Source organism: Crassostrea angulata, chromosome 6 (genome assembly GCF_025612915.1).
Source record: "Crassostrea angulata isolate pt1a10 chromosome 6, ASM2561291v2, whole genome shotgun sequence".
Lineage (NCBI taxonomy): Eukaryota > Metazoa > Mollusca > Bivalvia > Ostreida > Ostreidae > Magallana > Magallana angulata.
This window is the reverse complement of record NC_069116.1, coordinates 32,151,430-32,167,446: the sequence shown is the minus strand read 5'-3', so window position 1 is coordinate 32,167,446 and position 16,017 is coordinate 32,151,430. Positions and strand designations below refer to the sequence as shown.

Below are 16,017 nucleotides of genomic sequence, written 5' to 3'. Positions count from 1 at the left end.
ATAATAGCAAACAAATATTAAAAATGAAGTCATTGCAAATAAAAGTTGGTTTACAGCCCCATTTCAAAGTGTGAGTTTGATAAAGGGCCATAAAATATCCAAAATAATAAAAGTTGTGTTATTCAGTGGACAACACAATCTAATATACACCAACACAACAGAATACCTGTAAATGTACAAAACATTCTACCAGAGTATCAGTATAAAACTAGCCAAATAGGGGTATAGTCTCTCTCTTTATTAAACATACTAACAAAGTATCATTGTAAAACTAACCAACAGGATCCATCACCCCCCCCCCCCCCTCCCCCACCCTCTACCCTCCCCCCCCCCCCCAAAAAAAAAGCCACAAAACATCATCTTAACCTGAAGGTTGTAAAAACTGTATATAAATGTGACAGGTAAACTTCACAAAGACCTAGCTACTGCTATAGATGTATATTTACAGATTTATTCATGATTTAACGCTCTGTATGATAACTACCCAATTTCTACTGAAGGCCGGCCTAGACTTTTTTAAAACACTATAATGTACAATAACTGTCAATATGACATAAAATATCTATCTATTTACATAACTGTATATATAATATACATAATATGTTGTATACAACATATTGCTGTCAACATGACAGATTTGAATATTTACAAGTATATACAATATACAAAAAATAAAGCACTGATTCTGTAGACCAGTGTTATGTCCATCAAACTGTTGAAAGGTCACATTTGTCTAGTGCAATCAATACAGACACCATGAGAGCACTGTGAGTTTCCTCACAAGACAAGTCTTTTTGAAACTTTTTACACACAAGTACACATGGCCAAAACATTCTCCATTTTCACCATTGTCACCATTCAGCATAAAGCTTTTCTGCTGAAAAGAGGAAAAGAAGGCAAGGTAAGAACCTTTCAAACTAATTACCTTGAAAATTTTCAGAGCTCAACACATATTGTATATTATAATGTTTTACATTTGGCTGCAGTGTATTTTTTATCATTTTTTGGCAGAATGCAACTTCCAATAAATCAAATACATCACCTGATGTCAAATATATGTCTAGATAAATAGGCACATTTAGAAATGTGCTAATTAATTGAATCTACCCTATCAAACCTGTTAAAAATATCATTTCTGCCAAATATTGTACATAAAAAATTTAATATATTTACAGTAATACTATTTACACTAACCTGATAGACATTTTTAATGCTTTCAATAAGTTCTTATGACACTATTAATGATTTCAACAAGTTCTTTTCAGACTATTAATTAACATTTAACCATAACCCTTAATATGATTGATCAAGTGACATAAAAACAGACAGGCAAACTTCGGTACGTTGATCTGTACTTACACAAGAGTTGCTCCTTCAGTAGACAATGAAGGAGGTGTCAAGCTGCGAATGCTGCACACAACGTCTCCTAGCAACCTTGTGCTTCCTTTGTTGTGGCACAGTGTGCTTCCTTTGTTGTACATGAGGCACATTGAGACGCACAGGGCGATGTCTGAAACTGGTGCGAGCTAGCCACTCAATCTGTTCAAGTAGAGAGAAAGGACACCATTGAAACAATGCAGAAAATTGAGAAATTATCTATTCAGATTAGTCCCTATCTTGAAATACCAATGTTTGTTACCTGAAATTGTTATATATACTGTAGAACTATAGAAATAGTACAATAATTGTTTATACATACCGTGTGGGTGGGTTGTGGGACTGTAGGCAACTCCCTTCTGTCTTCTGACTTGTTGATTGCACTTGTCAATTGGTACTGTGAACCAAAACAAACAAATGAAAGGAAATTGTTCCTTTGCTGTGTGAATACAGTCACATGTTATGTGTATTTCAAATAACACTGCATTTATTCCCAGTTTTTTTTTTGCTAACACAAAATTTATAAACATAGATTTGGTTTGTTAGATTTAATAGCTAGAAAAAAAATAATGCAATAATGATGGATTGTGACAAGTCAGCCAGTACATGTTACTCAGTTGTAGAAGAGATCTGGGAGAATTGGTCATGATTACAATCATGAGAAATGATCACAAATCTCAGAAAGTCATACATAGTCATTCATGTGCTCTTTCCATGCATGACGGAAGGAGACAAAAGATGGCTGTTGCTGTAGAACACAAAGAACAGAGTGAGAGATGGAAACAGCAGAGAGAGAAAATGAAAACAGGGGAGAGAGAAAATGAAACACTTTACAAAATAGAATGATGAATCATTGCACAGAAAGAGAATGAAACAGTACACTAACTTATACACATGCATGGAGATAGAGGGAACATTTTGTGACATTTTTTCCCACTTTTATGCCATCTTTAAAAAAAATGTTTATCTGGAATTGCTGCCTGAAGATTTTTTAGAATTAAGAGGGAGGGAATTTTTTTTTCTATTTTTAAAACTTGAATTTAGCTAATAAAAAATAGATAAAAATCTCCATATCAAAAAAGTTCTTAAATCTTTACTAATAGAATTTTATCAGTGGGGAATATTCCAATGAGGCAAGAGGCAATTCCAAACAAACAATAATTTCACTTTGGCCATAGCGAAACTATCTCCACCATTAAGGAAACAGTTTTATTCATGTATACGTGCATGTTCCAAATTACTACAATTTTGAATCATATATTGTGTACTGTTCACAATCATAATGTATTGTATATACACCCATACATAGTATCCACAGAATATGACACATGACATTCTTTTCTGTATAAAGAGGAACCGAACAGGAGTTTACAGTTTTTTATAGTGTTTGGGGGGGGGGGGGGGGGGGGGTGTTTATTGGGTGTTCATGCATATAATTTTTGAGTCAGGACTACTCTATACTAACACTAGACTTGATGTGGAGTTCTAGCAACACATCATACCACTGTCTGTCATTGGAATGACTGGAGGAGACATCTATGCTGTGCTGAAATTTATATTTAAAAATTTAATTATATTTTTATAAGATGATGCTAATTTTATCATTCAATCCATTCCAACATGCATCATATATGTATAATGTATAAAATTTGTTTAAAAATGGGGCACGACTATGAAAAATTCATTCATTAGATTGTGCCTATCATCTTTCAAATGCATGAGATAAAATATCACACAGTTACACCATCCGCTATAGGCATAGTCTTTTTTTTTACTTTACAACATTGGACCCCCCCCCCCCCCCCCCGCCCCCCCCTCAATCATGCTCACTATTTGGTATTCCATGCGATATATTTTTTTCATTATTGTTTTCATTGATATTCAGGATAATTACAACTTTTGATATTGATTATACTTCGTTACTATTAGAGAAAACTGAACAAATAAAAGATAAATATCGAAATCCATCATGGCGACATTTTGGCAAAATGGCATCCCGCATCGGCAGAGAAAGAATATACAAAATAGAGGTTTGAATTAACGCTATTGGGAAAATAAAACGTTAATTATGAGAGCCATTACCCTCTTTGACGCTCTTGCTCTTTCTTTCGGATGATCGCTCTCTTTTCATAGTGGTTTCTTTGATTTTTGCGCTCTGTGTAAAAACACGTCTGATTGCCGCCGATCAAATTCAGTAACTAACGCGGTAACCAAAACGTGACGGTATATATACCTAACATGATGACGTTACCCCTAACGACGTCTGACGCTGGATACCGGGGATATTCATACGCTGTACACATTAATTAACATACCTTGTGCTTTGGAAGTAATCCCTGCTAAAAAGTCACATGCAATTTGTTTTTTCAGCCTGGCATAGCCTAATTTGAACATAAAAAATTGACGTCATAAAATGCTTGTCGCGTTTGTTTTGGCGCATTTTGTGTATTTACTGTTAACTGTGGTTTACCAAAATGCATGATTAAAAATTAAATTCTATAAATAAGATTGGCGCTTGGTTCCCTAGAATGAAAATGCATTTTAACTTCCGTGATTTAATAAATTTAAATTCAATAATTTTCGATTTTGTTAGCGTCAAATCACATTTTCTTTTTCTTTTTTTATACTAGTATTAGATCTATAACGTTAACTTTTTAAGCTGACATAGTGATACGATTAACAAAAAGTTTAAAGTACATGTAGTAATAACTACCATAGATTGCAGTCTGTACATGGTTTAGGATTTTTAAATCATCGTTTTAAACTGCCTCCTATTAACTTTTTTTCCTCAAAAATTTTTAAAATAAAGCTCTTAAATGTTGGGACGCAATCTCTTTAACTATTTTACCGCAAGATACATGAATTTGTGTGATAAGGGCTCAGTCTAAGTGATATAACATTTTAATGTGTACTCCTTGGTGCATCTTTGTTTTCAATGTACAAATTTATCTGTTTATAAGTTGTACATATTTAATCTGCTTATTATCACGAGAATAGGTGATTTACATTTTTTTAGAACAAGCAAATAAATAATTTGTTTTGCGTGACAATTTAACAAATATTCTTAAACGTTACTGCAATCGTGATGAGATCGAGATGCAGTCGTAAAATGATCCTGAGTTTTATACTCTTAAGTTAAAGATGTAGTTGAGATGCAACTGTTTGCCGAATCACGCCCACAAACATGGTCGTGATGGTCGTTAGTAATTGTTGAGATATATAAGGTCGGAACACTGATTTAAACTCAGAGTCAGTCGCTGATAGGCCACTGGACGCTGCTAGACCACTGTACATAATAGAATCACTGCCACTATATTTCAACAGTTCGTCGCTGGTAACACATGAGAATAGGGAAATATAGATAATAAATGAAATAAAATATCTCAATTTAAAAAAAAAATAATCTCCGTCATTAAAACTATTTTTTTTATTAATGTACAATTTAATATTATGTATGTGCATTTTTATTTCAGTACATTATTTTATTTTTGGATATTTATAATTATTTAATAGAGTTATGTCTCTTTTCGTGCAGTAATGTACATAGGAAATTAAATAATGCAAAATATATGCTTTCAACTCATCAGATTTTAGAGGACTTTCTTTTATAAAATATTTTGAATGTCAACATACATTGGTATATTATGGCCATTCATACACATAGGCGTCGGAAGCAAATTGAAAGTGGGGGGGGCTAGACTAATCCTCAGAAATATTGAGAAAAAAGTAATTCCCAAAATCATGGAAATCCTAATCCGTGGGGGGGGGGGGGGGGGGGTATACCTATACTTCCAAAAACCAAAATTTACTTACCAAAATTTTTTTTCTCAAAATCATGAAATTCCTAATCCGTGGGGGGGGGGGGGGGGGGGGGGGGGCTAGTATGCTTCTGAATCTAACCTCTCAATCTTTCAAGGTAAATTTAGGAACAATAGTCTTTCCTCCGAGAAAAAGTGGGGGGGCTGAACCCTCTATCATGCTATGTTTCTAATGGTTAGGTATAACTTTGCAAAAAAAGTGGGGGGGCTAAGCCCCCCCCTAGCCCCCCCCCCCCCCCCCCCCGGTTCCGACGCCTATGATACATGTATATCATATCAAAGAGGCCCTGACTAAATCATGAAATAGACATTAGTCATTGAAAGAATAAATGAATGGATTCCTCGGAATAACCAAATTTAAAAAGAATTTAGCTGAACTAGGTGAGTTATGATTGAACCAATCTGCATGGAGATCACTAGTGGAATTTTTTCAACTGACAACGGAATATATTTAATTTTCGTTGCCAATAACAGTTAAAAACTGAATTTTGTTTAGGCTTTGTTTGATTCTCTTTGATTGCAGCACCGTTTGCAGATTTGTGCTTCACAAAACTTACTAATAATCGATTTAGATGGTATGCATATATATGCATTTTTATAGGTATCGTTTTATCAACCGATTCCAATAGGTAGAATGCCTTTCGTTTCTAATTCTTCGTGTAGTTAATTAACTTATGAAAATAAAATAAAATATTCACAACAACAATAAATGTGTATATAAATACATGTACATACGTACATGTACGAGTACATACGCACATACGTAAATGTTTTAAATAGTACAATTTTACATGTTAAAATATATAAAGACATTTGTGTTCCTTTGCTTTTAAAGGGACTTGGACACGATTTGACTAAAATTTTTCAAATTTTATTTTTCCATTTTCAGTGTGTATAATGATAAATATAGAAGTTTATAATGCTATGTCAAAATTTAAAAGTCAAATATCAAGTTATAAGCAAGATACAGAGTTCATAATTCTTTGTTTTGTAAACAAAGCTCGAATATTGTCAGTCTTTACATATGTGTTGTATTGGTGAAAGTTTCAATCAAATGTAGCTTTCTTTTGTTGATAATAGTATTTATGAAGATATTGAATTGGGTTAAATTGTTTTTTACATGTCATTTTATCTAAGAAATGGCAATTCTCTACATTACCGTTTTTTGTAAACAACTATAAGACTCGAGCTTTGTTTACATAACAATTAATTCTTACCATGTATCTCGCTTCTAACTTGACTTCAACATTTAATATTTTGGTCAATCATTTAAAATGCACCAATAAACCATTTTAGACATAAAAAATAAAAATAAAATTTTTGACCCAAAATCGTGTCCAAGTCCCTTTAAGACCTTGCCAAGGAGACTGAGCTTGTTTTTATTTTTCGCTCAAGCAGGCGAAAAACAGAACACATGTGTAAGAATAAAGATTGTCGTTTATTTAGTAAATGACGAAAAGATATAAACAAAACAAAGGGACATTCCTAAACTAATGCACGGATCCAAATATTTTCCTCGGGGGGGGGGGGGGGGGATAACCTTGTTAGCATGGGGATAAGGGGTTGGTGTCACAGGCCTAATTTTGGTGTTTTTACCATGTGAATTTAAAATGTTTTAATTTCTAGAACCCCGACCCCCACACCTACACTCCTGGATCCGCGCATTTACGATGATTTCGTGGTTTAATATTACATGTATGACGCTTTCATTAAAACTGGTAACATGACATTTTTTGCTAGAAAAGTCTTAATCAATGATCACATTTTCTTAATTCAAGTCATGTAGGGATTGAGTTTTTAAAAAAATTCATAAAAAAACCAATGAATACACAGAGTGCTTCGTTTTACAGTAAAACACGGATACATCGAATATGCTTTTAACAAATACAGCAATATTGATTTTATAACCTTATTTTTAAAAAAAAGCTGTACAAACAAATTACGACAATAATGCACAGACTCGCTCTCCCTGTGCTGGCTCATCCTTAACTATTGCAGCACTTAGCGTACGTCTACCTGAGAAATAAAGCAAACCAACTGCAGCGTACCTATGTTTGATTAATAAATATAACCCTTATCTACCATAAAATTCAAAGTAGTTCACATAACAAAAAACATTTGCATGCTGCCACCGCTAAACAGTGGCATAGCCATACAAATATTTGTAAGCAGGGGGTCAGGGGGCGGTGAGCTCATTTTTAAATTACGATGACAGTTAATTTGAATCTAGTGTTAACTTTAATACCCCGGCCATTATATTGTAAATGTACTTACAAAAAAGCTCTATTAGATATAGGATCACAGCCAGCGTTCATTATTTTCCCTTTGAAATTTCATTTCATTTCACATTGGACAAACAAAGTTTTGTTTGTCCAATATGTTGGAACAAAAAATATAAGGATTTGTAAAACAAAACATACTCCAACAGATCCCAAAGATTTCAGGAAATATATCTCAAAAAACTGACAACAAAGTTTTTATATACATGTACATGAAGTGAGCACGACTGACAATACATTGAAACTAGGACTAGCGGATTGATGAAATTTTCCGGACAATTTTTCCTTTGATACGTCGATCAATAGAAAATAAAATGAATTTTTTCATGACGTCACAATGATCTACCGAGACGCCCTTCGGGCTTCATAGGATTTGACCACGTGACCAACCAACTTCATATCCCAGTGAACTTTTTAAATTGCTGTTTATTTCTTTATTGAATAACTATTTATGTTTTGCTGAATCAATGCGTTTCGTGTATTTTCTTTTCGCATCTGAAAAACTTTATAATCATTAGTCTTATAGGGTTTTGCTCCCATGACCAACGGGAATGTGTCCCGGAAATTTCTGGATCCGCCTCTTCTTTAGTAGATCCATCTTCTTCGCTCTTCGATTTTGAAACATCTACCTTATCTGCAATAGTGAAAAGAGAGCTTCATTAAAAAAAAATAGCGATAATTCATCTGATATAAATTATAAAGTACGCACATGGTTCTTTCAAATAAAGATACCGTAATCAATTCGAGTTTGTTTTAAGTGTTCGCATTGGTTTTCTTTTTACAAATGCAAGCAACAAAGCGCACAAAACCCACAACACAAGACGCGGTGGCTGCACGTGGACGTTCAATGAATTGACCATCATATATATAATACCTTAATATCAACAAAATTAAAGATATGAGTTTTTTAACCTTAAACTACATGTTTATGATTTTGTAAAGAAAAATCAAAATATTTTACGTTTTTAAAAAATATTTTGCAATATCTTGATACAGAGGTTTTCTTATAAAGGAGATTAATGTAGTCTTAAAACTGCTGATACAATCCACCATTACTAGTATTTATGACATGAAGAAATTATGAAGAAGATTCAGATAAAAAATGACAATTTTTAAAAGTACCTTTAAGGACATGTGGGTAAATCAGTACAATTAGTACAATGAGTATTGTACTGAGTAGCACCAAGTTGATGACCATGAACATTATGCTGATTTCGATGGAGGTCAGACGCAATGCATCCATCGCTTCCCTGTTGATACTGTAAGATGGTTCCTCGGTGCTGTAAAACAAAGTTCTTTACCGATTACTTGGAGTAATAAACCATAACTCCAACATACTGAGTTCTGAACATTAATTATACTCCATAATGCAAAGTTCTTTCCAAATTAACATTCTAAAAATTCAATTTGAACATGCCCAACAAGATATCTGTGAGCCAATGCTCACTAGTGATACCCCCGCTCTGATGTGAATATGCAAAATGAGCAAAGTCGACATTTAACAGAAAGCTGGCAACCGATTGGTACAGAAATATATCCCACAATATGGCATGCCTAAACAAATAGTGTGTTAAAATTTCAAGCATCTGCGATAAATAGCTGCTGAGAAATCTTTAAGGAAAATTTGTTTGAAAATTTTGGCTAAAATAAACAAAGTACTCATTTAACAGGAAGTTAACGTCCGATTGATACAAAAATATATCCCACGATATGGCATGCGTATCCAAATACTGTGTAAAATTTTCAACCATCTGCGATAAAAAGTTCCTGAGAATTCTTTGACAAAATTTTGTTTAAAAATTTTTGCTAAAAATAAACAAAGCCGTCATTTAACAGGAAGTTGACGTCTGATTGGTACAAAAATATATCCCACGATATGACATGCCTATACAAATATTGTATAAAAATTTCAAGCATCTGCGATAAATAGTTGCTGAGAAATCTTTGACGAAAATTTGTTTGAAAATTTTGGTTAAAAAATAAGCAAAGTGGTCATTTAACAGGAAGTTGACGTCCGATTGGTACAAAAATACATCCCACGATATGGCATGCCTTAACAAACACTGTGTAAAAATTTCAAGCATCTGCGATAAATAGTTGCTGAGATAAATGCGACAGAAATTTTTGTTACGGACGGACAGACAGACAGACAGAAGGACAGACAGACAGCCAGACACACAAGGGTAAAAAATCATGTATTGATCATAATATCAAATTTATTTTAAATGACCACAGTCATGGTCACTAAGATGAATAGCTCTATTTTAAAACATTAATGCATTCTTAAAGTAGATCCAGTGTTCTGTGATGTCATACATTTGTGTAAAACTTTGAATTCTTTTAAATTAGTTCAAGATAGTTTTATATATTTTAGGTAAATTTAATCACATGGAAATAATTAGATATATTGTTAAGTTCAAGATATTTTCGCAGCTTAATTTTATCTTAAATTTCCAATTTTTTATACATTTTTTATGTGCTAAGGGGAAATAACTCCTTTTCTGACATTTCACTTAGTTGTGTGTCTAAATTCTATTCTTTTTCTTTCCCAAACGATTGATTTTAAAATATGTTTGTAGTTTTAGTTTTCTAACACAGTTGACAATAAAATTAAACAAGATAAACAAGTATCTCCCTACAAAGATTTTACTTTTAACCAAAAAGTAAGGTTTTTTGATGCTAAAATGTGCTTTAGTTTATGTTTATCCAATATTTCAAAAAGTGTGATGACATGTATAGTTTTTCTAATAATTGATGAAATTTAAGTCTATTAAGTTGAAATCAGTTCTGTTTTTCAACTTTCATCAGAGAATTTTACGGGTATGGAGTTACCTTAAAACATTGATGCTCTCTCTCTCTCTCTCTCTCTCTCTCTCTCTCTCTCTCTCTCTCTCTCTCTCTCTCTCTCTCTCTGAGAACCCAATATGACACGCAAGGGTGGGAATGGGATTAAATATGGTAATAATTATTTTATTTTGTTTTGTCAATCGTTTTTATCTATTGATTTGATATTTTTAGTGAATTATCCTTTCACACCTTCCTATAGTTTTAACAGACTCCAAAGAATTTCCACCCTCTTTCGAAACCGAAGTTGTACGGTAAGTTTGTAGACAATCGGGATCTGAAATTCAATAAAAGTACACTTTACATATCAACATTTTTTTTATAATTTTTATTATTTGTTAATGATATAATTGTAAGACAGGTATCTCTCTGTCACCCTGAAAATTATCCAAAATAACAAGTATTTGTTCCCTGGAAGGGGGGTGTGTACCAGGGGTAGGAGCTAGGAGTAGGGTGGTACAAGGCCTATTTTCCGTAATTTTACGGTGTGAATTGAATAAGTCTGATTTTTGGGAGTTGATTTTAGTCAACTCTCCTATGCAGTTACTCTGGAAAACCTAAAGTGAAACAGTGTTTGGACCTAAGCACAAATCATCACCGCTGACAAGATTTAGTTCTTGAAAATAATCGATAAATTCGATGTAATGTATCTTGAAGCATTGGTTTTTAAGAAACTTATTTATGAATACCTTGAAAATAGTCAGATGTTAGATAGTACGAACAATTTAGATATTTTTTGCAGAAGTATGAATTCATACGCCAGAGTTCAATAACGTCTCTTTCAACCATCGGCTCCGAAAAGCAGAGAGTCATTCTATATTTAGAGGTCGCGTCATCAAGCTATCACGTGACCTGGTGTACACATTCTCTTGCTTTTTGGAGATTAACGGATACAGCCGAGCATCTGGTTGAACGAGACTAGAGTTCATTATTGCTTGGATTCATAAATTATTTTGAATATTTCGATTACTTATACATAGTTTGATGGAATTAATTCTATCTTTAATCATTACACAACACGATTCATACGATGTTTTTCTCAAAACTCTTGTCGGAAAAGGCTTGAGAATTCATATTATAAAAATGTCCATAATTAAAAGACAGATTATAAACTACTTGCCAAGCAAAGTAACATTTCGTTGATTTTAAAATGAATAATAATAGATAAAATCAACTCCCGTCAGTACTTCAGTACTTTGATTTACATGGCAATTCCTAGTTACGCGCCTTACATAATGCACATATAAATATAAATATCTGATGATTATGGAGATATAGATTCCCAAAAATAAAACATACTTTCCGGGTAGGGGATAAATTACGTAAACAATATCAGTGTTATTTTATTTTAAAGTATAAATAGCATAGATTGCGTAAATGTTATCAGTGTTACGTATTAACGTATAAACAACGTAACAATACTCTCAACAGCAGACACTTTGCCCGCTTGATAATATTTGACTCTAATAAGTCTATAATACATAAATAATTAAATATCTTATAAATCTATAATGTATCTACTTATTTTTACATTCTTCTGTGTTTTCCCATTAAAATCTGTGATCTTTATATGCCTCTAAATGCAACACATAATCACTACCTATGAATTTGCAAGTAATTTACATAAACAGTTCTCAAACAGTGATGTTATCGGTTAAAAAAATATATTTCATGAATGTTGTCAAAACACCATGTTTTACAATTATTCAACAAAAAGTTGACTTTATAGTTAAAAGCAAAATTTCAAGAGTTATTTTTCATGGATCATATTTTCATGCTCGTCGATCTCAACTCAACAGTCTATGTGATTACCAGTTTAAACCGGTTTTATAAACAGCTGTTCTTGCTGTTACTTATTTACTCCCTCCATGATCTGCAATTTATATCGATTTATTCAAATAAATAATTGATTTCATCAGTAAGGGAATGTAAATATAAGCATTAAATGATTTATTTTGACGTCGTCGTGTCAATAACTGCCGTCAGGTGAGCAGACAAATTATCATAACGCGCTAACGCGCGTTATTCAATTTGTCTGCTCACCTGACGGCAGTTATTGACACGACAGATCATTCAATGCTATATGGGATAAAAATAACTAAGCAAGTTTGGTGCTTGTGATTTTAAGATAAAGTATTACGCCCAGCACCTATAAGAATGTAACACAGAACCCACTCATGGTTCTTTTATATCCCTCCCTATTTCTTAAAGGGGCATGGTCATGATTTTGATCGAATTTTATTTTTCTGTTTTTATTATTTACAATGCTTTATGAATGCATTTCTAATGATCAAATAAAATTTTGGTGCCCGCAGATGAGTTTTAAGCAAGATACAGGGCTCACAATTCCTTGTCATGTAAACAAGGCTCGTTTATGCCCCTTTAACATAAGGACACATCGACACAGGGGGTGGAGTATAAAGGACATAATTAATAAAAATCGTGTACACTTTCATGATATTAAAACCTATCAAATTCTAGATCTCTAATCCTTCCACGTTTAAAAAGGACATGTTTAAAAAATTATTTTGGAATTTTTTGATATAGAGTGGTCGTGAAATACACGACATACATGTATCCTCGTTCACTCCGTCATATCCTTATAAATATCCTTATAAATTTCCGTCAAATTTCGATTCAACCTACTGCAATTAACCGGATGTATTTTTTTAAAGGTTGTTTTTTTTTAAATTTATAAATATTGAAAACAGAATAATAAAAGATAGATTTCCAGCATTACTTTATATGTTTTCTGCAGCATCTATTATGGAAAACCGTGAAATCATGATTATTTATCATCATGACTTAACGTTGTCACATTGCCACCTACTAGCCTACGCAATTTATATTTCTTTAACCGGATATTAACATAAGTCGTCTACGCATGTATTATTGTTAACAGAACAGTTATCCGAGAAAAAATCTTCCAAGGTAATAATTCCCACAACCACAAACATAGTCTTCCTCGAAATAAAATGATATTTCTTAAAGCTAAAAAGGTAAAGCAAGAATCACGTATTGGAGGGTAACATCTGTACACTGTATTACTTATATTTACATTTGTACAATGTGTTACTAATGGTTTCAATCGACACTGTTACTAAATGGTAACATTTTTATATTGTGTAACTAAATGGTAACATTTGTACACTATGTTACTAAACGGTAACATTTTTTTACACTGTATTACTAAATGATAATATTTGTACACCATACTCAGTATTACTAAATGGTAACATCTGTGCACTGTGTTACGAAACGGTTACATTTGTACACTGTATTACTAAATGGTTACATTTATACACCATGTTAATAAATGAATACATTTTGTACACTGTATTACTTAATGGTTACATTTAGTAACACAATGTGGTGTACACTGTTACTTATTACTTACATTATTTTTACATGGTACTAAATTGTTACACGTGTATGCTGTTTAGAAATAAATTAAATTAGTTACATTTGTATACTGTGTTGGAGAGATATTGTTTTCGCGGGCAGTCTCCATTCTCTGGACAAAGTTGGACGTCTATAATTCTGGTTTTGGAGTTGAACATGGGACAGTAGTCTGCAAGAAAGAGTTATAACATACCATAAAACGAATTCTATAGTATTGCAGATATTTCTGTTTATCTTTTAACCCTTGTAGAATGTTCACATGTAGACGTTTTTTATATTGACAGACGAACATTAACTTTTATCAGTCATTATTAATTTCCGAGAATAGAGAAGCACAATATGAAAATATGCTACACAAACACAAGCAGGCAAGGAATTTCAATAAAACGGTGATTTTCTACTGCAAATTGGCTCATATTAATTGATATGTAGATATATATATATATACAAATAATGTTTTAAAATTAAATAGCTCTGATAAATAAATTGGGACAGAATGATCAAGATAAACTAAGACTATTATATAGTCCCCCTCCATCTATTTCACCTATAGGGGAATGAATGATAAATATATTAATACAATACCGTGTTCTATCCAAGTAATGTCACTACAGAATTCCACAATTTGACCATCTCCCGTGAGCATACAGTGATACTGAGTTTGAGGAGGACAGATATAACCTGCCTCTCTTTCCCGCCATTTCTCTTCAGTGTTTGGACATCGACGCCTGGGTTCATACACGGTTATTATAGCGCTCTGAACTTGAACTAATATGCTTAAACACAGAACGCTCAGGCAGATAAGAATTCGTTGTGTTGTCATGACCGATAATATATTAAAATGGTTCACTCAAGCTTAAATGAATTGTTCGTGATGAGTGAAAGGTATTTCTCAAAAATATTCAAGCTCACATGAGTCCGTAGTTGATTCAAGTGAGTCAATAATGAAAACGGAAAAAGGAAAATCCACATGAATGGCTATATTGGGCAAAACAGGCGTTTTTGTTCATACAATGTTATTTCTAAGAATTGCCAACTCTAAAAGAAGCTTTGATTATTTTCGGGTAATAGGGACGTGAAAAAAATCTTATTTTAAACATAAAGGAACACTTTCGCCTTTTAGTTTCATTTTCTTATGGTTAAGTGGAGCGTTTTATAATAGTGTATTGTAACACATAATTATGTAATCAACGATCAGGTTACATACAAGCAATACAAAACAAAAAAAACAAAAACAAAAAACCAACACCAAGAAATTAAAAAAAACCCGATATTTAAACATTATGATGACTCCGGGTTAGATAACTCATGGTATACATGTGAAGGAAAGATTCAAAAAAGTTTTCAAAACTAAAAACTTTTCCTTTGTATGTAAACACCCCTACCATGCACAAGAAAAATGGTACATGCCCAATGTAGCTTAAAATTATCGCTTCCTCAAACCCCCATGATTATTGCCATCTATTAATATATTTTTGTCCACCAAAAAAAAAAAACAACAGAAAAAAAACAAACCAAAAAACAACAACAAAACACTCAAATAAAACCCGAAAATTTTAGCAAAATAACGCAATTGTTTGAAGATAATCATAAAACAGATATAAACGTGTGTAGCTGCGCGCGGTACAGATGATATTTAAATCCCAATTTGTCATATTTTTAATCTAAAAATTAACAAGGGCTAATTGAATGGTGTAACTTAACATTATACATGATCACCACTAACAAAAAAATCAATGCACCATTATTGTACAGTCGATTATTTGAGATCTTCCGAATTCTGTTTAATAATTCAAGGAATGTTTTTAAAAAATTCAAATTCATATGCTTAGCTTTCATAAGCACAATATACAATGTAGGTGATAAACCAATAAAAAGCTCTTTGTTTAAAGCTACTTACAACATCTGAGAAGTGATTCAAAGTCACGTACTCAATGACTAAAGTCATGTGTATTCACCATGGATATATATATTCACCACGGACAAGTTGTACTCGTATGGCTCACAAGAAGACCTATCATGTATCAGTATTTATATTAGTATTACACATGTATCTAGTAAAGGGACTTCAACGAGTACTTTAGTACTCGACTATCGCTCGATCAAACTAGTTAAATGTATTTACAAGTACTCTAGTACTTGAACGTCGCTTGATCGGCGTGTTCCCCCAACGGCTACTCGCCAATTAAACAATTAGACATATTTATATTTTTAGATTATTTAGTGCTTATGAAAATATGGGTTTCTCCAAGGGGCACCGATACAGTTTACCCATATTCACCTGGACAGTACAAAGG

At 32.8% G+C, this 16,017-nt stretch overlaps 2 protein-coding genes across 2 annotated transcripts; both read right to left on the bottom strand.

The window, feature by feature from the left end:
* Positions 1 to 755: 755 nt before the first annotated feature.
* Positions 756 to 3,508, bottom strand: LOC128187692 (uncharacterized). Its single transcript, XM_052858123.1, has 6 exons — positions 3,470 to 3,508; positions 2,843 to 2,923; positions 2,069 to 2,125; positions 1,700 to 1,774; positions 1,360 to 1,539; positions 756 to 877 (listed from the first exon to the last, which is right to left on the bottom strand). The coding sequence occupies exons 1-5, from the start codon at positions 3,506 to 3,508 to the stop codon at positions 1,375 to 1,377; spliced, it is 417 nt and encodes a 138-aa protein (XP_052714083.1). The 3' UTR covers positions 756 to 877; positions 1,360 to 1,374.
* Positions 3,509 to 6,025: 2,517 nt separating this feature from the next.
* On the bottom strand, positions 6,026 to 14,985 carry LOC128187687 (uncharacterized). Its single transcript, XM_052858118.1, has 5 exons — positions 14,306 to 14,985; positions 13,782 to 13,889; positions 10,511 to 10,595; positions 8,597 to 8,754; positions 6,026 to 8,108 (listed from the first exon to the last, which is right to left on the bottom strand). The coding sequence occupies exons 1-5, from the start codon at positions 14,541 to 14,543 to the stop codon at positions 7,939 to 7,941; spliced, it is 759 nt and encodes a 252-aa protein (XP_052714078.1). The 5' UTR covers positions 14,544 to 14,985; the 3' UTR covers positions 6,026 to 7,938.
* Positions 14,986 to 16,017: the final 1,032 nt, after the last annotated feature.